This window comes from Mastigoproctus giganteus, chromosome 9 (genome assembly GCF_048544385.1).
Source record: "Mastigoproctus giganteus isolate SK-2022 chromosome 9, ASM4854438v1, whole genome shotgun sequence".
In the NCBI taxonomy this organism is placed as follows: domain Eukaryota; kingdom Metazoa; phylum Arthropoda; class Arachnida; order Uropygi; family Thelyphonidae; genus Mastigoproctus; species Mastigoproctus giganteus.
This window is the reverse complement of record NC_143583.1, coordinates 73,158,780-73,185,674: the sequence shown is the minus strand read 5'-3', so window position 1 is coordinate 73,185,674 and position 26,895 is coordinate 73,158,780. Positions and strand designations below refer to the sequence as shown.

At 35.2% G+C, this 26,895-nt stretch overlaps 1 protein-coding gene across 4 annotated transcripts in view; it reads right to left on the bottom strand.

The window, feature by feature from the left end:
- Positions 1-26,895, bottom strand: part of LOC150080448 (kielin/chordin-like protein) — a 1,054,752-nt gene that overhangs the window by 265,816 nt on the left and 762,041 nt on the right. For all 4 annotated transcript variants that reach the window (XR_016547392.1, XM_090381408.1, XM_090381409.1 and 1 more), the window contains 3 exons: positions 13,935-14,108; positions 7,198-7,280; positions 1,510-1,683 (listed from right to left, as the gene is read on the bottom strand). Coding sequence is in view for 3 of the 4 variants with exons in the window: in XM_090381408.1 (XP_090237534.1) it covers positions 1,510-1,683; positions 7,198-7,280; positions 13,935-14,108 (431 nt within the window). In the remaining variant the exon portion in view is untranslated. The remainder of the gene's footprint in view (positions 1-1,509; positions 1,684-7,197; positions 7,281-13,934; positions 14,109-26,895) is intronic.

Here is a 26,895-nt window from a genome sequence, read left to right as displayed (position 1 = left end):
ATGGCAACTGAAGTTTAACAATATCAAATGCAAGATACTGCATATGGGTGGCAGTAATCCCAGAGTAACATATCAACTGCAGAGATGGGGAAAACACTGGTGCCGTGAGACAAGTAACAGTAACATATCAACTGTGTACCACATACAGTTGATATAGCAGTGGAAAATGAAAAGGAGTTGGGATAATTGTGCAGTATGATATAAAGTTCTCTGAGGAGTGCAGACAGGGTGCCAAGAACAGCTCATGAGATTTTGTCAATGATATACAGGAATTTTGCTAGCAGGGATAAGGAGGTAATTATCCCATTGTATAAGGCAATGGTCAGGCCACATCTTGAGTACTGCATACAGTTCTGGAGGCTTCATTTAGGAAGGGTGTAGAGCTGCTGGAATGGATACAAAGAAAGGCGACAAGATTGGCAAGGGGGAACAAAGGGGTGCTCTTACCAAGAAAGGTTTCAGTTTTGAAAATTGCAGCATCTGTAGACTAGGCACTTGTGAGGTGATCTGATTGAGGTGTTTAAGGCTTTTTGAATGGCTTCAGCAAACTTAACGCTGATGGGATTCTTCCTCTTGCTCAGATTATGCACATGAGGGGCATAAATTCAAACTGATGATGGATGTTTGCAGAATAGATGTGTGAAAAGAAATTGACAGTTTCCATCTGTTCTTGTGGAAGTGGATAGTTTGAATAAATTCAAGAAAGAACTAATTAAACTATTGGAGGGGATGGATCAGGTGAAATGGGAAGTGTTTTTTTTTTTTCTTTCTTTTTTTTTTTTTTTTTCTGATATGTCTGATGCTGTATATGCTTGCTTTCTTGCATCATTTGTCACTATTAATATTAAGATCAATAAAGATCATTTATATATTTCTATATAGTGAACAGTCCTTTCTTTTATGCACCATTTCTTTTTATTAAAATGATATAATCAAAGTCTGCCAAAAACTGTGTTTTTAGCATCCTAGGTGTTTTTATGCTGAATAGGAACAAATGAAGATAACTTGAAGCTTTAGCTCTCAGTTGACATGTAAGCAACTTGGTTCATCACTTTTGTATAGCTTCAGCACAAAGTAAATAGGTACTATTTGTCACTGGTCTAATTATATAAATGCTCCCATGTTCATCTTAATAGTTTTTCTTTACTATAGCAGTACAGGCAGAAAGCTAGATATGCATTCAAATCTGTATGCCACCACAAAAAATGCACGGTCCGTTGCTGGGTGCTGTAGTTGTGCTGTCATAACAATGAAGTTGTCAATTCCTCTACCCATTGGGTGGCTGTTCTGCTGGAGTATAAAAAAAAAAAAAAAAGAAAAAGGTAAATTCTTGTCACTTTCATATGCAAAACCAGAGACAAAATACCAAGCATCCCTTTCTCCATATTTAATAGGAATGTAAAAATAAGTCCACAGAGCAGTCAACAATATGGTCTTAAATAAATGTAATTCCTGTAGTAGCAATAAAATTAATTCACATAAAAAAAAAAAAACATGTATTTTGTGTACCTTACATATACATTCCTGACAGGGATCAGTTGGATGAGGGAACAGAACACCATTATATCTCTCTATATTCCCATAAAAGCAAGAACCAGGACATTCAGGGCAACACTGACCTTGAACAGGATTGGGGCAAAATACAGGAAAACATGGTTTCACTGCACAATTCACTGTGCCATCCTGAAAGAAAAAAATATTTAAATTAAATTAAATTTAATTTAATTTAAAAAACACATATAAATATATATAAAATAAAGATGCCTAGATAAGAGTCCATTGCTTTTTTCTAAACTGATATGTACAAGCCATTATGCAAACTAAACAAAAACAACTTAATAAAGAAAGCTCATCTATTTATATAACTGATACTACAAAGATTAGTTATTCACTCTGTACTGCTTCACCATCCTCAGATAAAACAAGGTAGTAGAAGTGTATCATATATTATAAGCAAACACCTATTTTTAACATCTATTTTTATCTATTAACATCAATTTTTAGGAGACTAGTGACTTCTGCTGCTGTTCCAATTCTGCAATTTGAAGCCAAGTTAGTAAACTATACATTTCTTGCCTATATTATAGAAAGTGACAAGACAACCAAAAAAATCATATGTGTCTGATTCTAAATGGTTACAGATTACAGTTGTTTAATTTAAAAAAGAAAAAAAAATGGTTATGGACTTCTGATTGCTAAAAAATAATAGAATATAAATAAGTATTAAAAATAAAAAAAAATTTAATTTAAAAAATAAGAATATGTGAGGCATATAGTTAGTATTAACAAAAAATTTACTAGGTACATGTCTATTTATTCTTATTTAGTTTTTTATTAATTTAATTTTATTTTTTGCCATTCAAATCTCCATATCCATTTTTTATAATTCAAACAGCTGTAGCTTATATTCTTATATATATTATATTTTTTTCTTATTTTGGATCCTAGAATATGTCACAGAATTTTTTGCACATACTTTAAACATCTTTTATATGTATATCACTATATAGTGATGTTACTGAAAGGTCTGTTTCCATCCAGTTGAGTGGAAATAATTACAAGTGCATACAAGAAAGAAACCTCAAATTATCCAATGTACACCAAAACTCAACCTGATTGATAAATTTTATTAAGGACCTCAAGTGACAAGTTTTAGCAAAATATGTTTAACCTGAAGAATGTTGTTGTATGTGTATAAACGAGAAAAAAAAGTAGGTGCAGAGGTGCTTCCAGATTTTCAAGACATTTAAAAAAAGGAGACTATTTTTTTCTTATAACAGGGATCCTTCAGTTGTCTTCTACTTGGGCGAGTTATGAGGTGATGAAAATGAAATAAATCTGATTTTGAGTATAAGTACAGTAAACCCCCGCTATTCGTGGGGGTTACGTTCCTGAGAAATGCCGCGAATACTGAGTTATGGCTCCCATAGTAACAAAGGGGTTCCGTTCCAAAGTATGAAATATATAAGAAAAACTAGTCTAAAATTTTGTCTATGTATGTATTATATGTACCTTCATAATATGACTATGTACATAGACAGTACATAGTAAAATGCAAGCATATGGCATCGAAATGAAAATAAGAAACAATTTAATATTAAATGTAATATTTATTAGAAATTTCAAACCAGAGCTTTTGCTAGCTAAAAAACTTATCCCGCCAGTGCTATCACCAGTTTCGCTAAAGTGTTGATAAAGGAGTTTTGCCTTTTCACGAATGATGAGCGAACTTAACGGAATTTTATTTTGTGTTCGGTCTTCTATCCACAGATTTAAAGCTTTTCCCATTTTTTTCTAATTTAACATCACGAATTACAGAGCATATTTTTGAAGCAGTTAGAGCGTTTTCACGGACACTACGGCAGATTTTTTCTTCCGATTTCTTGATTGATTGTACCGTTGACTCATTGATTTTATAATGTTTTGCCACTGAGGAGACACTTTCACCATTAGAAATTTTATCTAATAACTCAATTTTATTGGCTAATGTCATCAACTTCTTTGATCTTTTTACATTTCCCTTGTTATTCATAGCCATATTTTTGTATGGGTTAGGAAGAACTTGTTCACAATAAAGTCACTTTTTTCCATTAACACACTCGAAAAAGTCTGTTTTTCGAGTAGATTTCGAGTAGACACTGCAAAACGGTAGATTTTTCACTTTTGTAAGCATATCAATTTATAAATTGATAAATTTATTCAATTTATAAGCATATAAATTAAAAGCAAACGACGAAACCTTCCATGACAAGCGCATAACACACACTGAACAAGGATTAGCGGGAAACATCCATGCCGGGATTTTGTCACCCCTCTCCTCCCACCCACTGAGTGCTGTTTTGACCGGGAAAGATAATTTTAGCCACGCCCATGTTTTTTATGGCGGAAAATGTTCACGGCGCTTTAAAATTCACATTTTTTTAGGTTTCATTTTATATTAAATCAGCGACCGCGATTACGCGAAACCACGAATACAGATACCGCGAATAGCGGTACTGTATATTCAAGTATAATCTATTTTGTTTTTTAAGAGTAATCTATTGTTTTTAAGAGACGGGGTGGATGGGATCTATCCAGTTATATTAAAGGAGGCAGCAAAGGAAGTAAGCAAACCCTTAGCCATAATTATGAGAGCTTCCTTGGACTCAGGGAAGAAACCATGCTTCAGTTATAGCTCGGATACAGCATTGTTTTGTTAAGGGAAAGTCTAACCAATTTTATTGGATACTATGATGTGGTCGCAAAGGAACTGGATGCAAAGAATAATTTTGATATCATATATTTCAATCTTTGAAAGACTTCTGATACTGTTGCACATGGAAGGCTGCTGCACAAATTGGAGTAGTGTGGCATTGGAGGCTAATTGCCCCTATGGATAAAGGGATGGTTGAGAAGACAGAGAGTGGTAATCAGTGGACACTGCACTTCGTGGACTAATGTTATTAGTGGAGTCTCTAAGGGTTCAGTGTTGGGTCCATTGTTGTTTTCTGTATTTATTAATGATATTGATGATGGTACATCAGGCTTATTGTCCAAGTTTTCAGATGATATGAAGGTCGGCAGGGTTGTTAATGACACTAATGACAGTACTCTCTGCAACAGGATTTCGAAAAATTGAGTAGATGGGCTGAGAGGTGGCAACTGAAGTTTAACATTGACAAACGTAAAGTACTGCGAAAGCAAAAATTAGAGTAGGAGTGTGTTATAGGCCTAATGACTCGAATGAGTACAATGAACAATTGTACAGAGAAATAGAGTGGGCTAGTAAATCGGAATGTCTTATAATGGGGGATTTTAACTTCCCAGATATTGACTGGAACTTGGGGGTTGGGCACTCACACACTAGTCAGACATTTGTGGATTTATTGGATGATTGTTTTCTGCAGCAGCATGTTCGAGAGGCAACCAGAGAAAGTAATACTCTTGATCTGGTTATCAGCAGTGATCATTCATGTATTAGGAATATGCAGATAAAAGAACCACTAGGTGGCAGTGATCACAGTGTACTGACGTGGGATTTACTTAAAGATTTAATTACCATCAGGGGTAAAGGAAAGGGTTTTTGCTTCCGTAAAGGCGAGTACAGTGGTCTCCGACAGTTTTTAAATTCTGTACAGTGGGATCAACTGACGATGTTACCAACAGTAAATTCTAAGTGGGAAACATTCAAGGAATTAATCGTGGAAGCTACTAAAAGTTTCATACCTATTAAGAATATAATAGGAAGAAAGAACTCGTAACAGAGAAGAAATTCACTTTCCCTTATGAAGTTCTCTGAGCAATGCAGACAGGCTGCCAGGGCAGGTCATGGGGTTTTGTCAATGATATATAGGAATTTTGCTAGCAGGGAAAAGGAGGTGATTATCCCTCTGTATAAGGCAATGGTCAGGCCACGCCTTGAGTACTGCGTACAGGTCTGGAGACCTCATTTTAGGAAGGATGTAGATTTACTTGAGCGGGTACAGAGAAGGGCAACAAGATTGGTGAGGGGAATGAAGGGATCCTCTTACCAAGAGAGGCTTAAGTTCTGCAAATTGCAGTGGCTGGAGACTAGGCACCTGCGCAGTGATCTGATTGAGGTATATAAGGCCTTGAATGGGTTGAGCACGCTGAATTCTGATGGGATCCTTCCACTTGTTCAGATTACGAACCTAAGGGGGCATAAATTCAAATTAAGAAAAGACAGACGTAGAATAGATGTGCGGAAATTTGCCTTTAGCCAGCGGGTGGTTAATTGCTGGAACAAACTTCCATCTGTCATTGTGGAAGTTGATAGGTTGAATAAATTTAAGGAGGGAATGGTGTGATTTTTTTTTTTTTTTTTTTTGGCTGATGCTGCTTAAGCTCATACATTTGCTTTCTTGCATCACATGCCACTACTACTACTACTACTACTACTACTACTACTACTGCATATCGGAAGCAGTAACCCTAAAGTAACATATCAACTGTGTAATACTACACTGACAGTGGTAGAGAATGTAAAGGACCTGGGGGGGTAATTGTGCAGGCAGATATGAAGTTTTCTGAGCAGTGCAGATGGTCTGCAAAAGTAGCTCATGGTGTCTTCTCAATGATATACAGGAATTTTTCTAGCAGGGATAAGGAGGTGATTATCCCCTTGTATAAGGCAATGGTTAGGCCATACCTTGAGTACTGTATACAGGTCTGGAGGCCTCATTTTAAGAAGGATGTAGAGCTGCTGGAACAAGTACAGAGAAGGGCAATAAGATTAATGAATGGAACAAAGGGTTGCTCTTATGAAGAAAGGCTTAAGTTTTGCAAATTACAGTGTGTGGAGACTAGCTACCTGCAAGGTGATCTGACTGAGGTGTATAAAGCCTTGAATGGTTTGAGCATTCTCAATGCTGATAGGATTCTTCCTCTTGCTCAGAATAATCACCTGAGAGGGCATAAATTCATATTGAGGAAAGACAGTTGTAGGATAGATGTGCGGAAGTGTGCCTTTAGCCAGCGGGTGGTTGATTGCTGGAACAACCTTTCATCTGTGGTAGACGTTGATAGCTTAAATAGATTCAAGACAGAACTAGACAAACATCTGGAGTGAGTGGATGGGTGAAATGAGAAGGGTTATTTTTGGCTGATGCTATATAAGCTTGCTTTCTTGCATCATATGTGCCTTTACTAAGGCTAATGCTAAAAAAGAGAAGACAGGTGATCTTTAAAGTATAAAGAATAACTAATTTCATTTATTAGTATCTATTATGCATATTCCAGGATAGCCCTGAGAGAGAAAAAAGAATATTACTAGGCCACTTTTAAAAGAGCCTTGATATCGTTAGAAATTTAGCTAATGGTTGAGCATTTTTTCAGTAGTACAAATTTTAAATGTAACTTTAAGTTTAAAAAAAATCCATCCAATTATTAGCAGTTTTATGATATAAGATTATAACTGTTTTCCTGTCATACACTAAGAAGTGATGTATTCCTGTAAAAAAAATCCATGGCAGAATTTAGGCTTTGCTTGAATTCTGCCATGGATTTTTTAATGAGTAAATTCCCAAATTAATTTGTTCACAAATGATTTTATTACATTTCTTTGGTATAGGATAGGTCACTGTAGAGAAAAACAAAATATTTTAGTAATAATAATAACAACAACAACAACAACAACAACAAAAACACTTTTTCACTAAGAGTGTACATAAGCATAAGTTTTATTTCTGGAAAACTTACCATGCAAGCACATTCTTCACAGGAATTTGTGGGATGGTCAAATTCTTCCCCAAACTGATATATGACTCCATTATAGAAACATCCTGTAATGATAACATATATATACTGAGAGGAGCATAACTCATTAGTATAATAAATTAATTTAAATTTCTTTGTAACTTTAAATTTCTTTAATTTACCCTGTGTAACACTTCAGTGTGTGTCATAATTCTTATTATATTTTGACCCCAAAATTTGAGTCTTGTCTCTGAGAAATGTCACCACAATTATATGGGGTACATACAATGTTTAACCACTTTTGGTGTTAGACTAGTTTCCAAATGGATGATTACATTTAATTTAATTTCAAGAGCAATTTAATTTCAGGAGCAACTGAAGATTATTACCAACAGAAGCATCACTGACATTGCACTTTCTTTTCTCAAACATGATTAATGGATACCACAGCTGGAAAAAAAAAATCCAAAAAAGAAGGGAGCCCAAAATGTACTACAGAATTCAACTGCATACTGTAATCAAAAGGGAAACATTAATTTTTAGTGTAATAATGTTTGTGATTAATGGATATTCTTCAGATTGGTGTAATGTCAGGAGTGGAGTCCTCAAGGATTGGTTCTTGGACCACTGGTGTTTCTCATTTTCATGAACAACATCGACAAAGGAATAGAAGGCATGACGTTAAAATTTGCAGACAACATAAAGATTGGCAGAGTCATTAATGTTCAGTGTCAAGCTGCACTCCTTCAAGATGGCTTGAACAGACTTCAAAGATGGTCAGAGAAGTGGCAGCTATTAGCATTAGTTGAGGCATATGACGCAAGAAAGCAAGCATATACAGCATTAGCCAAAAAAAAAAAAATCTTCCCATTTCACCCATCAAATGTTTTTCTAGTTCAGCCTTAAATTAATTTAAGCTATCAACTTCCATAACAACAGATGGAAGTCTGTTCCAGCAATCAACTACGCGCTGGCTAAAGGCAAACTTCTGCAAATCTATTCTACAACTGTCTTTCCTCAATTGGAAACTATGTTCCCTCAGGTTCTTAATCTGAGCAAGCAGAAGTATCCCATCAGCATTGAGCCTGCTCAAACCATTCAAGGCCTTATACACTTCGATCAGATCACCTCGCAGGTGTCTAGTCTCCGGATGCTGCAACTTGCAGAACTTAAGCCTTTCTTCATAACGGCACCCCCTTTTCCTCTCACCAACCTTGTTGCCCTTCTCTGTACTCATTCTAGCAACTCTACATCCTTCTTAATGAGGCCTCCAGACCTGTATACAGTACTCAAGGTGTGGCCTGCCCATTGCCTTATAGAAAGGGATAATCACCTGCTTGTTTCTACTAGTAAAATTCCTATATATCATTGACAAAACTCCATAGCTTGCTCTGGCAGCCCGTCTGCACTGCTCAGAGAACTTCATATCTCACTGCACAATTATCCCCAGGTCTTTTTCATTCTCCACCTCCCTGAGTGTAGTACCACACAGTTGGTACATTTCTCTTGGGTTACTGCTATCCATATGGAGTACTTTGCATTTGTCAAAGATAAACTTCAGTTGCCACTTCTCAGCTCATCTGCCTAACTTTTCTAGATCCTGTTGCATTTTATGTAGCATGCTGTCTTTATTGTCATTAACAACCCTGCCGACGTTTGTATCATCTGCAAACTTGGACATTAAGCATGATATACCTTCATCGATATCATTGATAAATACACAAAACAATAATGGTCCCGACACTGAACCCTGGGGAACTCCGCTAATAACATTAGTCCATGTAGAGTAGCATTAAAACTATGTTTTAATGCTGCTGCTAAATGCAAGGTCTTACACTTGGGGAAAGCAACTCACAAATAAATTATACATTTGGTGGGGTTGAATTACAAGCAGTGGAGGAGGAAAGGGATCTGGGAGTTACAATACAGTTTTCTGAACAGTGTAAACAGGCACCCAGGAAAGTCTATGGTGTCCTGTCAATGATTTATCAAATGCTATCCTGTAGAGCAGTGCTTCCCAAACTTTTTTAGTCATGGAACACTTTTCATCTCACAACATATTCATGGAACACTTACGAAACACAAGTTTAGTGAGAGCCAAAGAACTGTTGCTAATATTTTATTACATAGGGCACACTGTGCATCAAGAGCATCTTTATTTCCACCACATGTAAAGCTGAAATTCAAATAACTGTCATTATACTTTTGTTTTGGTCTTTTTATTAATTTGTTCCAGTTTTTTCATTTTGGATTTCTGGGGAACAAAAGGCTGTGATTGTTCATCCTCACTTTGAAGTGTGACAATATTGTGTTCATTTTCATCAAGCAAGTTGCACTACTAGAAGTATTTTGCTTCACGTTTTAAAGTTCCTTTTTTCAACCACAAATCTATGATCACATATTTTAGTAATAATATTTTGAAATACTAATAATTATCAAAAAAAAATTATACAAGGAAGTGAGTTTAGTTATAATATCGGTTTGCTTCCTCCTCCAACCTGTATATTCCAGGCTAAATTGCATATGAATGGCATATTAGATCACTATATTGCTACTTTTTCGTAGATGTCATTACCTCTATGCAAAGCCTGCCAAAATAAAGTGTTCTGCCGTCTATTTGAATATTAGTCTATGCCAGTATATTAACTGAAAAAAATTATGTTAAATAACATAATGATACAAAAGTGGTGTAGTATGCTACAAATATGCAAGAGTTATTTATTTTATTTTTTAAATTATTAATGAAAATGAATAATTAAATGGAACGCAGTTTGAGAAACGCTGCTGTAGATATGGGGAGGTCATAATTCCACTGTATAAGGTAATTGTAAGACCACATTTGGAATACTATGTTCAAGTATAGAGACCTCATCTGAAAAAAGACACTGAGCTTCTTGAAAGGGTCCAAAAGTGAGCAACTCGAATGGTGAGATCGGCAGAAGGATGACTGTATGAAAAGACTAGGATTGTGTGGGCTACAGAGCCTGGCAACTAGGCACCTCAAAGGTGACCTGATTGAAGTTTACAATGCTCTGAGAGAGATTAGCAAAATGAATGAAGGTGGAATTTTCATTGTTCTAAACAATTTCAGAACTAGGGGTGAAATTCAAATTACAGGGCTTGAGGTTTAGATTAGATTGTAGGAAGTTTTCTTTTAGCTAGCAAGTCATTGATAGCCGGAAGAAGTTGCCCTCGTAGGTAGTTGAGGCTGTTAGTTTAAATAAATTCAAAGGTCTACTGGATACTTACCTGTGTGAGGAGGGAAGCATATAATTTGTGTTTTATCTACTTGGTTGGGTGTTTTTTTTTTTTTTTTTTTGCGGTGCAGAAAAAGCATGTGGCTTCCTTGCACTATATAGCGAATACTGTTACTATTACTACTATTACTATATATGAATCAACCAAAAAGAACATACAGCTATAGATACAAAGTTCAGCAACCATAAGAACAATATTATCCATTCTGTATGCTGCAATGATAAAGATCAAGAAACTGTTTATTGCTGAAGTTTCACCAGCTTCACATGAACATCTCATACATCATGCTATAAATCAGTTATATGCACTTAAATAAAGAAAGAATTTCAATTTCAATACTAAAACATATTAATGGGCTGTACTAAAATCAAGAAATCTTACTTATATGGGGTCTAAAATACAAAAGGAAAAAAATGGATAAGAATTTCACTATACTGTAGAGTAGCTCGTTGGTATGACGTAATGTTAAAAAATCATCAGAAAACCTACTTAAATTGAATAACATTACTCTACTGTAATATATTTGTATAAAGTGTCAGGTAACTGGATATGGTGCTTTACAAGTGAATTAATGTCACTAATTATGAAGTATCTATCTATACATTAAAAAAGTTTTCCTCCTAGTGATATTTATTCGAGCCAATGGGAAAAGAGGGTGGGGCAATTACGTCACTACAAATGCACAGGTAAATAATTATATGGGTCATTTCCTGATTAGATTTCGATCAGTGTGTTATAATGTTAATATATTAGTATAATGTTATTATTATACAAATAATAACAATAAAACACTAAAACAGTTACAAAATATTAAAACTATTTACAATCATACCTCTATTATATTGGGACGATGGGCCCCCTTCATCAGCTGACATTAATATACAAAAAAATGTTACAATGGAACATCAAATGATGCTGGGCATGGTCATGTTTAGAAAGTGAAGCACGTACACGAAGTTGGTGAATGTTAAATGGAAGAAACACACATGGGTTACTGGGCAGAATCAGACACTTGCTGTTGACAATGTAGAACGCGTATGTGGGATGCTGCCAATGTTCACACATTGCAAGACAACTGCCTCCGTAATGTTTAGCATTTTGTAAATATTTTAAATATTTATCATCATCATCATCATGAACTTGGTCCGGCTTAGGTCATTTAAGACCTGTTCCGTTATAGCTCTTGGAGGTGGTTTTGATCTTGCCATGGTTGTCTTTGTTGACCCACATCTCTCTTGCCTGTAGGTTTGTCGTTAAAGGCTAATTTTGGGATCCAGTCTGGGTTCATTCTTTCTATGTGGCTGATCCATTTTTCCTGATACCATTTTATGTCATTTACAATGTTATCTACTTTTAATTTCTCGCAGATATCTATATTTCTTTGGTGGTCTAGTCTTGTAAAGCCTAATAATGGTCTTAAAAATTTCATTTGTGCTGCTTCTAGTTTGTGTGCATCTTTCTTATTTATGACCCAAGTATCACAGCTGTAGAAGAGGGCTGGTTTTGAAGTAATATTGTGCAGTGGTAATTTTGTTTCAGTTGTCATTTGTTTTCCGAAGTGGCGTTTAATCGTTCCATTCATTTTATTATATTTTTGTAGTTTAGTGTGGATGTCTTTCCCTTCATTTGATATTAGATTTCCCAAATAGGTGAAGTCAGATATTTGTTCTATTATTTTATCATCAATAACAATTTTGACTCTTTATATGTCCTTTCCACATAATCCCATTGATTTTGTTTTTGAGGTGGAGATTTTCACCTCGTACTTTTTACCTATTTTATTAAGTTCATTTGCTGCATCTGTAGTTCATCTTCGGATTTTGCGATTATAACTTGATCATCAGCATATAATATAGTTTGGATTTTATTTCTGTTGTTCAACTGTATTCCGTTGTTAATTGCTTGTTTCCATTCTTTAAGAATGGTAACAAGTAATTAAATAAATTTGGTGATAGTCCACATCCTTGTTTCACTCCTTTATTGGTGTTAATTGGGTCTGATAATTGGCCATTAGAATATTTTATACAGACTTTTGAATTTTTATATAGACTTTGGATCGCTTTCCGGAGTTGGGTTGGGATATTTTCTTCATGTAGAATCTGCCAAAGTTTTTCCTGGTTTACATTGTCATATGCTTTTTCATAATCAATAAAGAGCAGAAATCTTGGTAGATTGAATTCTCTTCTTTTCTCCAAAATTTGTTGTAGTGAGAAAATGGCATCTATTGTGCTTCTCCCTTTTCTGAACCCACATTTTTCTTCTTCTAAGAATTGTTCACTGTGTTTATTAAGTTTATTCTTTAGTATATTAGAGTATAGCTTTGCAGCAGTTGACAGCAGTGTTATCCCTCTGTAGTTGTTAGGGTTATTTCTGGAGCCTTTTTTGTGTAAATTGATTACTATTCCTGTTTCCCAATCTTTGGGTATCTGTTGCTTATGCCATATGATGTTAAATAATTTTAGTAGCGCATTTTTTAGTAAAGTGCCTCCATATTTAAATAGTTCTACATTCAAATTGTCTATGCCTGGGCTTTTTCGGTTGTTTGATTTTTGTAATATTATTAAATATTTATATTTTAAATAATTACATAGTGATATTTATTAGACCTTAAGAACGTTGTAAATATCTTAGTTAAATATTTTAGTCCTGCTCTTTCGGATGCAACAATATTCCTCATGCATCATGGAACCTGAAGCAAAAGGCATTTTCCTAAGTCACCTATGTAAACGCAAGTAAATAATTACATAGTGATATTTATTAGACCTTAAGAATGTCGCATGGTGGGGGTGGGGTAATCAATCGGAGAAGAGGGATGCTGGTTACGTGGTACAAGTGAGCAGGGCAATTATGTCACTATGAATGCACAGGTAAATAATTACATAGGTAATTTCCTGATTAGATATCGATCAGTGTGTTTCACCAGGTGGCTTTTATGCAGAAAAGCATGCACAGGAGTTGGTGAGCAAAGCGAGCAGGGGGCAAAGCCCCCTAGTTAGTATTAGTATTAATAGTAGCAAATGATGCAAGAAAACAAGCTTATACAGCATCAGCCAAAAAAAAAAAAAAAATCCATTTTGCTTATCCATCCCCTCCAATAGTTTGTCTAGTTCTTCCTTGAATTTGTTCAAACTATCCACTTCCACAATAATGAATGGAAGGTTGTTCCAGCATTCAACCACCTATTGTCTGAAGACAAACTTCCGAACATATATTCTGCAACCATCCCTCCTCAATTTGAATTTACACTCTCCCCATGTGCATAATTTGGGCAAGAGTAAGAATCCTATAAGCATTGAGTTTTCTGAGAAATGTCAAATATGAAAATCACTGGAAAGATAACAAGGATTTACTTATTTTCTAAAGGAGATATTAAAGCCGAGTTACAATTCACAGAAATTACTTAATATTTGATTCTGATATTTCTATTATGCAGTATTAGAAATAAATTCTCTGAAAAAGTTACCTCTTTATCAAAAGTTTACCTTTATCACAAGTTGGACAACATCCTTCCATGACTGGATGTTCACAATATACAGTAGGACAATCTTTATAATGACATTTTACATTTCCATTCTGGCATATACATTCTCTGCATGGATCAGAAAAATCTGGAAAGCGTAGCCTATTTGAAATTACTCTGCTGCTAAAAAAGCAATCTGAAAATGAGAATGAACCTTCAAATTAATTTATAATTATACAAATATTTGCTATTAGCACAACAAATTTTAAGAAAAAAGTATATTTGTACTTGATCAGTTTTCTATGCTGCAAATGTCACACTCAGAGAAGTACGTTATTTAAAAATTATGAATATATATTTCTTTTTTAATCACATATATCTTTGTCATTAATGATGAAATCAATCTAAAATTATTTACAATTTTTCAAAGAACATAACTATCAAAAGAATTCTATTTACTTTATTCTGTTCTATTCATATATTTTTGTCTGTACTTGTAATGTTTTCTTATCAAAACAAAGATATCAACTTTAACATTGAACTCTTTAATAAACTGAAATTCTCTCTTCTTATAGCTTAGCTATAAAATAAAAAGGGGGGGGGATCTAAAATAAAATCATAATCAGAACAACTGATATATCTGAAGGGTCCCCTCATTTATTTATTTTTTTTTTTTTTTGGAATGCAATTAATAAATTACATATTACAGTTTAATTCTATATCTTTTAAATGTACTGAAATTAGTGACAGAACACATTCAATTCAAGCAAAAATGAAATTCAATTTTTATTTTTATTCAATTACGAATAAAAATTTATGAACTACATAAATAAAAACTATAAATAAAAGCAATAAAATTATCATTTTGTGATTTTCATGGTAAATGCATGTAAATTAAGCGCTAATATATAAGATAAGATAACTAATGAAAAATTTGGAATTATGTGCAAGGAGCAAGCTCATGCATTGAGATCTGAATTTTTGCCAAATGGCAGACTTCTATGGCTGTTTGTTCATGTAAAACATGTGTCAAGTGGTTTCAAAAATTATTTATACAAATTAAACATTTATATATAAATATCATTCACTCTGAGAGTGAAGTTATAGTCTGGAACTACTATGCTGGTGGCCACGAGTTTTTATCATTCATTCTTTTATCATTTGTTCTTTTTCATTTTAAGTTTTTTTTTGTACTAACTTTCTTTGCTTTTTATTTTATTTTCTTTTAGACTTTTCTTAGACTTAAGGCAAGACTAAGTCAACAGAGAATTTCACACATTTCATTGTTAAAATAAGTTATAATTTAATATTAAGAAAAATAATTAAATTTAGAGCAAATTAGTCCAATTAACTAAATTACATAATTAATATTAAGTAAAAATTAAAAATAAAATTTAGAAATTTAATTTAAGAAATGCAGTGCAATACACAAATAATTAATATAGAATGCAATTAATAAACAACAAATTTTTCTGAAAATATCAGTGGGCAAAATTTCAAAAAATATATGAACCCAGAACTGGCCAACATCCACTATGTGGTCACCTGCTATTGTGCTTTGTTGCAAGCCACATTAAAACAAGAACTAAACCATTCTTAAATTCAGAAGGGGTTTATATTTTTTAGACAAATTAAACCAAAAACATGCAAACCAAATGTTCATAAATTGAGTAATGACCAAACACTACATGTCAACAAGTATTTGGTCACTCTTCCATGAATATTATTGTACTATGTCAAAAGCCCACATGCATGCAATATCAGCTGAGACATAACAATGCAAATTTTTTTGGTCTGCCTGTGAGTACATACTAGCCTTTCTTACAAATTATTGTACGCAAGGCTAGTATGGGTTGGGATTGGAATTTAAACTTTCAATGTGGGATGGTGGTTGAATGGCATATTGATAACCTTTCTATCACGGGAGCCGGCAGAATGGTGCAAGGTGGTGCAAGTGCACCACCTTTGGATGCCAAAATAATAAACAATTTTTAATATTCTCATTGATTTATCGAAACAACACAATACAAATTCTACAAAAAAACACTAAAATATTAATTCAAGTAATTTATTAAAATAAGAACAAAATTAAAATAACTCTTGCAAAACAGAATTAGATCCCATTAATTTTCATCATTATCTTTAAATAAAAATTGCAATCTTGGCTTTTCATCATTATCTTTAAATAAAAATTGCAATCTTGGCTTTTCATCATTATCTTTAAATAAAAATTGCAATCTTGGCTTTTCTGTGAATATAGTTTGATATATTATTATTATTATATTAGGGTCACCCGTATAATTTAATACATCTCCCCGTATTTGTGTCTGTAAATTGGTGTGTTCTCTGGTTGATTTTCCTTTTGCTGGATGAAAATCCCCAGTTTCTGGGGGGAAAAAATATACATATAGTTTGATATTGTTCATTCATAAAATCTTCACTGCCAATGATGAAATTTTGGGCCTTTTTCTTTTTCTCTCTACCTGAATGTGCTCACAGTCCTTTCTCCCACTGATCACGAAACGGCTCGGCTGTACATATCAATCAGTCAAAGTTGACTTAATTAAGATATTGCATGTATTCGAAAATTTGTTGAACAAACCGTTTATCCCACATGCACCACCTTCAGTCCTTGTGGGTAGCATAGTGGCATCGTCACTGTCCTCCCCACACCGAGTGGAAAAGGCCAGGGTTCGAATCCTGTCATTGACATGAGGAACTTTTATGGGCTTTTTTCGCTCCGTAGCTGAGTTAGTCAGTCTCAGGTGTAGATAGCAAGGTGTTTTCCCAGAAACAAGTTTTTTCCATCCAGCAAAACAAGCAAATCGACTGAGAACACACACAATTTACAGACACAATACACATGGGTATATGTAATAACTTACCGGATGACCCTAATGTAATACAGTATAATGTTGATTATCCGAACTAATTGGGACCAGGGTTGATTTGGTCAATCAAATAGTTCACATAATCAAACATACATGAGAATACCCAGTTTATACGAAACAAAGCGTAATTAGGCTTACGATTAAATTATTGTACGCAAGGTTATTGCTATATTTTATTTATTATTTTTTTTTGAAATATGAACTATTATAAAAAATAATTGATTCAGGAAATGGTTTGTACATAATAACCAAAACGTTTTGAAGAAACAATGTATATTATATATTACATTTATTTTGAACTTATCTAATTGTTTTACATGGTTTCAACTATAAATCACACTTTTTTTTCTTTTTCTTTTTTTACATAAACAGAAATAAACAAACACAACTAATTGCACACAAATAAGAGTATAATGAACCTTGGGAAGCTTTATTTTTTAAAATAAGTAATCTTGAATCTTTCTTTAAACCATGCAGACTGTCTTTTTTTCGTGGTGAGGTCTCTCATCCTCTTTAATAGCAATTTCTCCAAAGAACTGCATTCAGACAGTTGCTCACATCATGCCATTGCAGTTTCTAGCCAGTGAAGGCCTCTGCGTGAGTGGGCCCACTCCCTCTTCTTCTTTGTCATCAGGGTCACCTTGGTTAAAGTCAGGACATTCTTCATCCTGGATTAATGCAACAATTTCTTCTTCAGTTAAAATATGGATAACCAGGATCATCAGCATCATTGTTTAACAATGCCTCTGCATCATCTTGCCCACAATCGGAAAACCTGGGAATCCCTTGAAATAAAGTTACAATCTCACCTACATCTTCATTCAAATCTTGCACGTGTGTGACTGTCTCTTCAGCAAAGTTTATGCCATGCCTTTTTCAGATTTCTCTCCTACAACACGTCCCAGGCATCTGCTAACATGTAGCAACAATCCTTAATGTTAAGCTTCTTTGAAAACTGAACCACACTCTCTTCATCTCCCTCTAGTAGCAGCAAGCGATGCAAGACTTGTTTTTTGTACATCTTTTTTAGTTTTTCTATAACACCTTGATCAACTGGCTGCAACAGGGCTGTAACATTTGGCTGTAAAAACCTGACAATGAAGTTCTCATCAATTTTTTCAAGAGAAGGTGGGATGGTGCATTATCGGTAATAAACAAAACTTTACCAGCTTTATGCTCAATTTCTCAATGCTCTTCATGCTTGGAATAAAATCTTGGCTACACCAATCCAAAAAAACATTAGAATTCATCCAAACATTTTTCTGTCCTTTATATCAAAATGGTAGGCACTTTACACCTTTAAAGCATATTGATTTCCCAATCACCAGCAATGGTAAAACATGCTGTCCACTTGCATTTGCACACTCCATAACTGTAACATGCTGTTTGTTAGCTTTGAAACAAGCAACAGCCATTTTGCAAGTGATTTACGAGGGAGTGACTTTCAATTAAGACCAGTTTCATCTGCATTGTAAACGTCATCCTTGGAAAACCTTTTTCCTCTGTCATTTTCAGAAAAGACTCTTTAAAAGCTTCTGCTTCCGGGACATCACTTGACAAAGCTTCTCCTTGAATTTCAAACTCCCTTGTACCGTGGTGAGATTTGAAAATTTTCAGCCATCCTGTACTGGCTTTAAATTCAGAGGGCTTTTAAAATTTTGATTCAATTGTAACACTTTTTTGTATAACAGAGGTCCAGAAATAGGTTCACCTTGATGTCTCTTTTGTAGAAACCATAAATAAACGGCATCTTCTATTTCTCATCACTAGCTTTTTTCATAGTTTTCCTTTTTTTAGAACCATCTTCACTGTCTAACTTTGAAGTAAACTTCAAATTTTCATTTTTAATTTTTTTCTGCTCTTTATGTCAGATATGGTTGCTTTACCAACATTAAAAATCTTAGTAAGAGATTTAGCAAGAAATCTTAGCAAGAGTTGCTTAGTAAGCAACTGGCTTCGCCCTTTTCCAGTCTATTAATAATTGTTACCTTGTCTTCTATTGACAACACATTGCAGTTTCTTTTGCTGCCATTATTAACACAAAGGGGGCAGCAGTATAAAAATTAAAAGCAAAATGACACAGTACTTTATTTTGAAATAGCCACGAACAAAAACTCGAACATTGAGCGATTAGAAATAAAACACCTGAAATAACCTCATACTACAGTGGCTCGTAGCAGACTGAACGAAAGCTAACCGCCACCCCCACCATACTCCCACACTCACAACGGACAATGGTACAACAGACGATGAAGCAACACGGTCAAGGGAGACTATCCTGGGTCCACACAGTAGTCAAAGCCAACATTTGATTTTTAACTCCTGAAATGACAAATTAAGACTATTTCTATGCTATACTGCATATATCTTCAAATAAATAATTGGAAATGAATGCATCAAGCAGCAGAAGTAATATTTCAGCATAACAAACAGTGCACTAAAAGTAGATACTATAATTTTTTGGGCAGCAGTGGTTTGGAGAATTGACAGTTCGGAAAATCGACGTTCTACTGTTGTTTTTTTTTTTTTTTGCACCACCTTTCAAAATATCCTGCTGGTGCCCATGCTTTCTATACATGTAACTATGGCTCATCTCAACTTCCCACAATACACATTTTGTAGGCGCCTCCATAGCCAGGTGGGAAGGAGCAGCAGTGCGCAGCACATGCTTCTTGATTAGATCGGGGTTCGAACCCTTCACCACAAAATACAGAGGATGCGGAAAGGTTAGGGAATGACCACTGCATATTCACAGAGCAATATGGCCTTAGTTGCTAATGCCCCTAAAAACCAAATAACAACAATACACATTTTGTCAAGATGGACTACTGGTAGAACAATAAAAAAATAAGCTACACAGAGGCCAATTAAGACAATCAACAACGTAAAATAGAGCATGGAATAGTGTCATTCCCAACATTCACAACTTGGGAACAGTGGCAAGAAGGTGCTATGGAATGATGGATATCTTTTCAGTTTCATCTGCTTCAGCAAAAATTAAAAATATGAAAATCTTTCAAAATGCATAGATATTTATGCATTTTTTAAAATTTTGTAAGCTGCTAATCTCTGGATAGCAGTATCACATCTGCTGGCTCCAGTCGGTGAAGTATATATGGCATAGAAAGCTTAAAAAGAGCCTGGAAATATGTTTAATTTCCTACTATCCTGTCTAAAAGCCTGAAAACAAATACAGGCAGTGCTCGCTTTACGAGTTCCCAGGTTTACAAGTTTTTTTGTTTTTTTTCAAGAATCAAGTATCAACAAAATCGAAAATATGAACATTAATTGCAAAAAAATGAATGTTAAACATTCATAAATATCACATTTCAAACCACACGCATAGCTATACAATACGGTGTATTGTATTGTATAGCTACACATGAATTAATCCCTTACCATCCAAATATACAGACAAAACATACAAATAAATATGTATGTTTTGGTTATGTTTTATGTTAAATTAATACTTATTTATATTTTGTTATTCATATTTATATGAATATGAGTGACAAATGACAAAACCACTATACTGTCACAGAGTACAGTGGCATTAAAAAGTTCCACCCATCCGTCTTCAAAATTCACCTAAGTTAAGTTCAAGCCAGACAAATTACTGAAATTTGAAATTATATCACTTCTCACCAAACTCAAGAACAAGGCAAATTAATAATCATGATCTTGATGTAGACAAGGGGAGGTTAACCTTTATCTGTAATGTGCCAAGTATGTCAGAGATGTGTTGTGCACCACAAAGACAAATATCAGATAATTTGGAGGGGAAAAAAAAAAAAAAAAAACTCTCAGACAGAGCTCACTCACTTTAATTTTTTTTTTTTTTTTTTTTTTAAAAACACAGCCACACCAGAAGTCAAACTTCCCTAACTACTTTAATTTCTGAGCAAATCAATTTCTTTTTTTAATCAGTGCTTTAAGGATCATGATGACAGACAGTAAGTGAGATTTTAATAAAGAAACAGGATGTGATATAATAGCAAGCTTATTCACAAACAGACTGTAACACTTTCTATTGGCTGAAATGACTCGTGTTCCTGGTTAGTAATAGTAATAGAGGCATGTGATGCAAGAAGGCAAGAGTATGAGCTTATGTAGCATCAGCCAAGAAAAAAAAAAAAAAATTTACACAACCATTCCCTCTAAATGTTTGTCAAGTTCCTCTTTGAATTTATTTAAGCTATCAACTTCCACCACAACAGATGGAAGGTTGTTCCAGCAATTAACCACCCACTGGCAAAAGGCAGATTATCGCACATCTATTCTACAACTGTCTTTCCTCAATTTCAATTTATTCCCCATTAGGTTTGTAATCTGAGCAAGTGGAAGAATCCCATCAGAGTTCAGCATGTTCAACCCTTTCAAAGCTTTATACACTGCAATCAGATCACCTCGCAGGTGCCTAGTCTCCAGATGCTGCAATTTACAGAACTTAAGCCTCTGTTGGTAAGAGGATCCCTTCATTCCCCTGACCAATCTTGCCCTTCTCTGTACATGCTTAAGCAAATCTACATCCCTCCTAAAATGAGGCCTCCACACCTATACACAGTACTCAAGGTGTGGCCTGACCACTGCCTTATACAAAGGTATAATCACCTCCATGTCTCTGAAACAAAATTCCTACATATACATTGACAAAACTCCATGACCTGCTCTAGCAGCCCATCTGCACTGCTCAGAGAACTTCATATCCGATTGAACAATTACCCCAGATCTTTTTCAGTCTCCACCTCCCTGAGCGTCGTACCACACAGTTGGTATGTTTCTCTTAGGTTACTGCTACCCATATGCAGTACTTTGCATTTGTCAATGTTATAAACTTCAGTTGCCACCTCTCAGCCCGTCTGCCCAAATTTTCTAGCTCCTGTTGCAGTAGCACACTACCATTACTGTCATTAACAACCATACCAACCTTTGTATCATCTGTAAACTTTGACACTAAGCCTGATATACTACTACTGGGGCACCTCCGTAGCCAGGTGGGAAGGAGCAGCAGTGCGTAGCACATGCTTCTTGATTAGACCGGGGTTCGAGCCCGTCACCACCAAATATGGAGGATGCGGAAAGGTCAGGGAATGACCACCGCATTTCCCGGAGCAATGTGGCCTTAGTTGCTAATGCTCCTAAAAAAAAAAAAAAAACCAAACCAAAACCTGATATACTTTCATCAATACCATTGATAAATATACAAAACAACAATGGGCCCAACACCGAACCCTGTGAGGCTCCAGTAGTAACATTAGTCCACAAAGAGCAGCATTCATTGGTTACCACTCTATGTCTACTCCCACTCAACCACCCTTTTATCCATTGTAGCAACTTACCCTTAATACCATTCTGCTCCAATTTGTACAGTAATCTTCCATATGAAACAGCGTCAAAAGCTTTCCTGAAATCCAACTTTTTGATATCAAAATTATTCTTTGCATCCAGTTCCTTTGTAACCATATCATAGTATCCAATCAAATTTGTCGGACAAGACTTTCCCTTAACAAACCCATGGTGTGTCTGAAATATTGCTGCAGTCTTGTCTAGATGATCCTGCAATTCATCTTTAACCATTGACACCATTATTTTACGCAGAATAGAAGTTTAACTAGTCTGTAATTACACGCATCACCCTTTTACCAGCTTTGTGAATTGGGGATACATTTGCACATCTCCAGTCCATGGGGACTTTCCCTGAGTCCAAGGATGCTCTCATAATTATGGCCAAGAGTTTTCTTAGTTCCTTTGCTGCCTCCTTTAATATAACTGGATTGATCCCATCCACCCCAGATGCCTTTCTTATGTTTAACTTCAACAATTTCTCCTCCACATTGCTCTCTGTTATTACAAAATCATTAGGCACCCTGTTAAAATTTGATAAACTTCTGGCATAGTGTGAATGTAGATGCAAAATACTCATTCAATTTGTTTGCTATCTGAGCAGGATCATCAACAGTCGAACCATTGATATCAAGTGGACTAATCTGATTCATCCCCTTCCTTTTAGAGTTTATGTAAGTAAAGAAATCCTTGCTGTTTTTCTTAGCATCCTTTGCCAAAGATTTCTCATAATCTGCCTTCGCTTGCCTAATCTCCTTTGTGAATTGATTACAGACTCGCTTATACCTGTCATAGGCTTCTGTGATAATTTATATGCATCCTATGCATTTTTCTTGTCTACCATGAGTCTCATTAGTTCATTTGACAACCATTCAGACCTCAACCTTAGACAATATATCTGAATAGGTATGAAAAGTCTAATAACTTCATAATTAATTCCTTGAATGCTTCCTCCTTAAAATTTGCTGTTGGTAACATCATCAGTTGGTCCCACAGTACAGAATTTACAAACTGTCTGAGACCACTGTAGTCAGCTTTATGGAAGCAAAATCCCTTTGCTTCCATAAAGGGTTTTTAAATCCCACATCTGTACAATGTGATCATTGCCAACTAGTGGTTCCTTTATCGGCAAATTCTTATTACACAAATTATCACTGCTGATAACCAGATCAAGAGTATTAGTCTCTCTGGTTGCCTCTCGAACATGCTGCTGCAGAAATCAATCATCCAATAAATCCACAAAAGTCTTCCTAGTGTGTGAATGACCAAGCTGCAAGTTCCAGTCAATATCTGGGAAGTTAAAATCTCCCATTATAAGACATTCTGATTTATTAGCCCACTCTATTTCTCTGAACAATTGTTCATTGTACTCATTCAAGTCATTAGGCCTATAACACAATCCTGCTCTTATTTTTGCTTTCTTAGTGCTTATGTCAAACCAGACTAACTCAACATTGCACTGTCCATCCAAATACGGAGGATGCGGAAAGGTCAGGGAATGACCACCGCATATCCCCGGAGAAATATGGCCTTAGTTGCTAATGCTTTTAAAAACCAAATGACAACAATGCACTGTCCATCTATGTCAACTGGATGCAGTTCTTTGATTTTTACTCCACATTTTACTCCACAAATTCCAATTCTGCATTCCTATCTTTAGCATTAGCATTAGTAGAGGCATTTGATGCAAGAAAGCAAGCTTATGCAGCATCAGCCAAAAAAAAAAATAATAAATAAATAAATAAAAAATAACCACTTCCACTTCACCCCTCTGTTCATTCGAAATACCTGTCCAGCTAAGCCTTAAACTTATTTAGGCTATCAACTTCCACGACAAGGGATGGAAGTCTGTTCCGTCAACCAACCACTCGTTGGCTAAAGGCAAATTTCCTCACGTCTATCCTACATCCGTCTTTCCTCAATTTGAATTTATGCCCTCTCAGGTGATTATTCTGAGTAAGAAGAAAAATCCCATCAGCATTGAGCATGCTCAAACCATTCAAGGCTTTATACACCTCTATCAGATCATCTCGCTGTTGCCTAGACTCCAGACACTGTAATTTGCAAAACTTAAGTCTTTCTTCGTAAGAGCACCCCTTTGTTCCATTCACTAATCTTATTGCCCTTCTCTGTACTCGTTCCAGCATCTCTACATCCTTCTTGAAATGAGGCCTCCAGACCTGTATACAGTACTCTAGGTGTGGCCTGACCATTGCCTTATACAAGGGAATAATCACCTCCTTATCCCTGCTAGAAAAATTCCTATATATCATCGACAATACACCATGATCTACTCTTGCAGCCCATCTGCACTGCTCAGAAAACTTCATATCTGCCTGCACAACCACCTCAGGTCCCTTTCATTCTCTACCACTGTCAGTGTAGTACCACAGAGTTGATACGTTGCTCTGGGGTTGCTATTTCCCATATGTAGTACTTTACATTTGTCAATGTTAAACTTCATTTGCCACCTCTCAGCCCATCTGCTCAACCTTTCCAGATCCTGTTGCAGTAGCACAGTGTCAGTAGTGTCCTTGACAACCCTGCCAACCTTTGTATCATGTGCAAACTTGGACATTAAGCTTGATATACCATCATCAATATCATTTATAAATACAGAAAACAATAATGGACCCAATACTGAACCCTGAGGGACTCCACTAATAACATTAGTCCACGATGAGCAGTGTCCATTGATTACCACTCTTTGTCTTCTCCCCCTCAACCACACCTTTATCCATAGCAGCAATTTGCCTCCAATGCCACACTGGTCCAACTTGTGCAGCAGTCTTCCATGTGCAACAGTATCAAAAACCTTTCTAAGATCCAAGTATATAATATCAAAGTTATTCCTGCATCCAGTTCTTTTGTGACTGCATCATAGTATCCAATCAACTTGGCAAGATTTCCCTTTAACAAAACCATGCTGTGTCCGAGCTATAACTGAAGTCTTGTCTAGATGATCCTGCAGTGCTTCTTTAACCAGTGCCTCAATTAATTTCCCTAGAACGGAAGTTAAACTAACATTACTTGTGTTGCCCTTTGATCCTCCTTTGTGAATTGGGGTCACATTTGCAAATCTCCAGTCCATGGGTACTTCCCCTGAGTCCAAGGAAGCTCTCATAATTATGGCTAAGGGTTTGCTTACTTCCTTTGCTGCCTTCTTTAATATAACTGGATAGATCCCATCCACCCCAGGTGCCTTTCTTGTATTTATTTTCAACAATTTCTCCTCCACTTTACTCTCAGTTATTACAAGCTTCTCTAGCTTACTGCCAGAGTTGAATACACCTCTGGCATTCCCCTCGCTGAATAACTCCTCATGTGTGAATGTCGATGCAAAATATTCATTTAGTTTGTTAGCTACCTGAGCAGGGTCATCAACAGTTGACCCATCGATATCAAGTGGACCAATCTGATTCATCCCCTTCCTTCTAGAGTTTACATAAGTAAAGAACTCTTTGCTGTTTTTCTTTGCATCTCTTGCCAAAGATTTCTCGTAATCTGCCTTCGCCTAACCTCCTTTGTAACTTGGTTACAGATCAACTTGTATCTATCATAGGCTTCTGTGTCACGTGTTAATTTGTATGTATTCTATGCATTTTTCTTCTCTGCCATATGTCTCATTAGTTCATCTGACATCCATTTAGGCCTAAACCTTGAACAATATTTCTTAGTTGGTATGTAAAGCCTAGTAGTATCCAAGATAAGTTCTTTGAATGCTTCCCATTTTGAATTTGCTGTTGGTAACATCATCAGTTGGTCCCACTGTATAGAATTTAAATACTGTCTCAGTCCATCGTAGTCACCTTTACGAAAGCAATAACCCTTCCCTTTACCCCTAATGGTAGTTACCTCTTTGAGTAAATCCCACTTCAGCACAATGTGATCACTGCCACCTAGTGGTCATATACCTGCAGATTCTTAATGCATGAAGAATCACTACTGATAATCAAATCAAGAGTATTACTCCCTCTAGTTGGATGAAAATGAGGAGAATATTAAAACCTTTGAAACATGAAATGTTGGCAGCATTTGAAACTTTGCTTGAAGGTTTTCAGTTTGAAGAAAATGTGTCAGAAAAGATATTTGAATGTTTAAACAAATACAAACATTTTTCTGAATGATGTACAGTAAAATCCAGTGTACAACAAAAAATAACCAAATATTTTACGAAATAATTCTTAAAAGTGTACTAATCTATTGTGAGCATAATGTAAGTAGTCATTTCTTAATATGTATGTATTAATAAATTAATTGTTTTAAAATGTTAGAAAATTTATTCATCCCCACCTTTTACTATATTTCTGAATGTTGAATTACAGTATTTTTCATTGTTGAAAAGGTCATATTTCTTTATAATGAAATTTCTGTTTAACGAAATTTTTTAAGCGAACGATCGATTTCATTATATAGAGGTCTGACTGTATATTGCGAGCTTACAGTATATGTATATCATATCTCCTATCAAGGTTAAGTTACATGTATTATGCTATACATTATGTTTGAAAATTTTAAGTAGTTATACATAGGGCTTACAGTACCGGTCAAAATCTTAATACCGGTATTTCGGTATTTTTAATTTATGAAACTGGGATACCAGTATTAATACCGGTATTCCAAAAACAAATGTTTTTCCTCAATAAATTTTGATAGCAGTTAATAAAGTAAGGAAAAAAACAAGTACTGTAATTACTCGAATTCAAGTTTTAAATAAACATTTATTGCAATAATAAATATTCTGAAAAA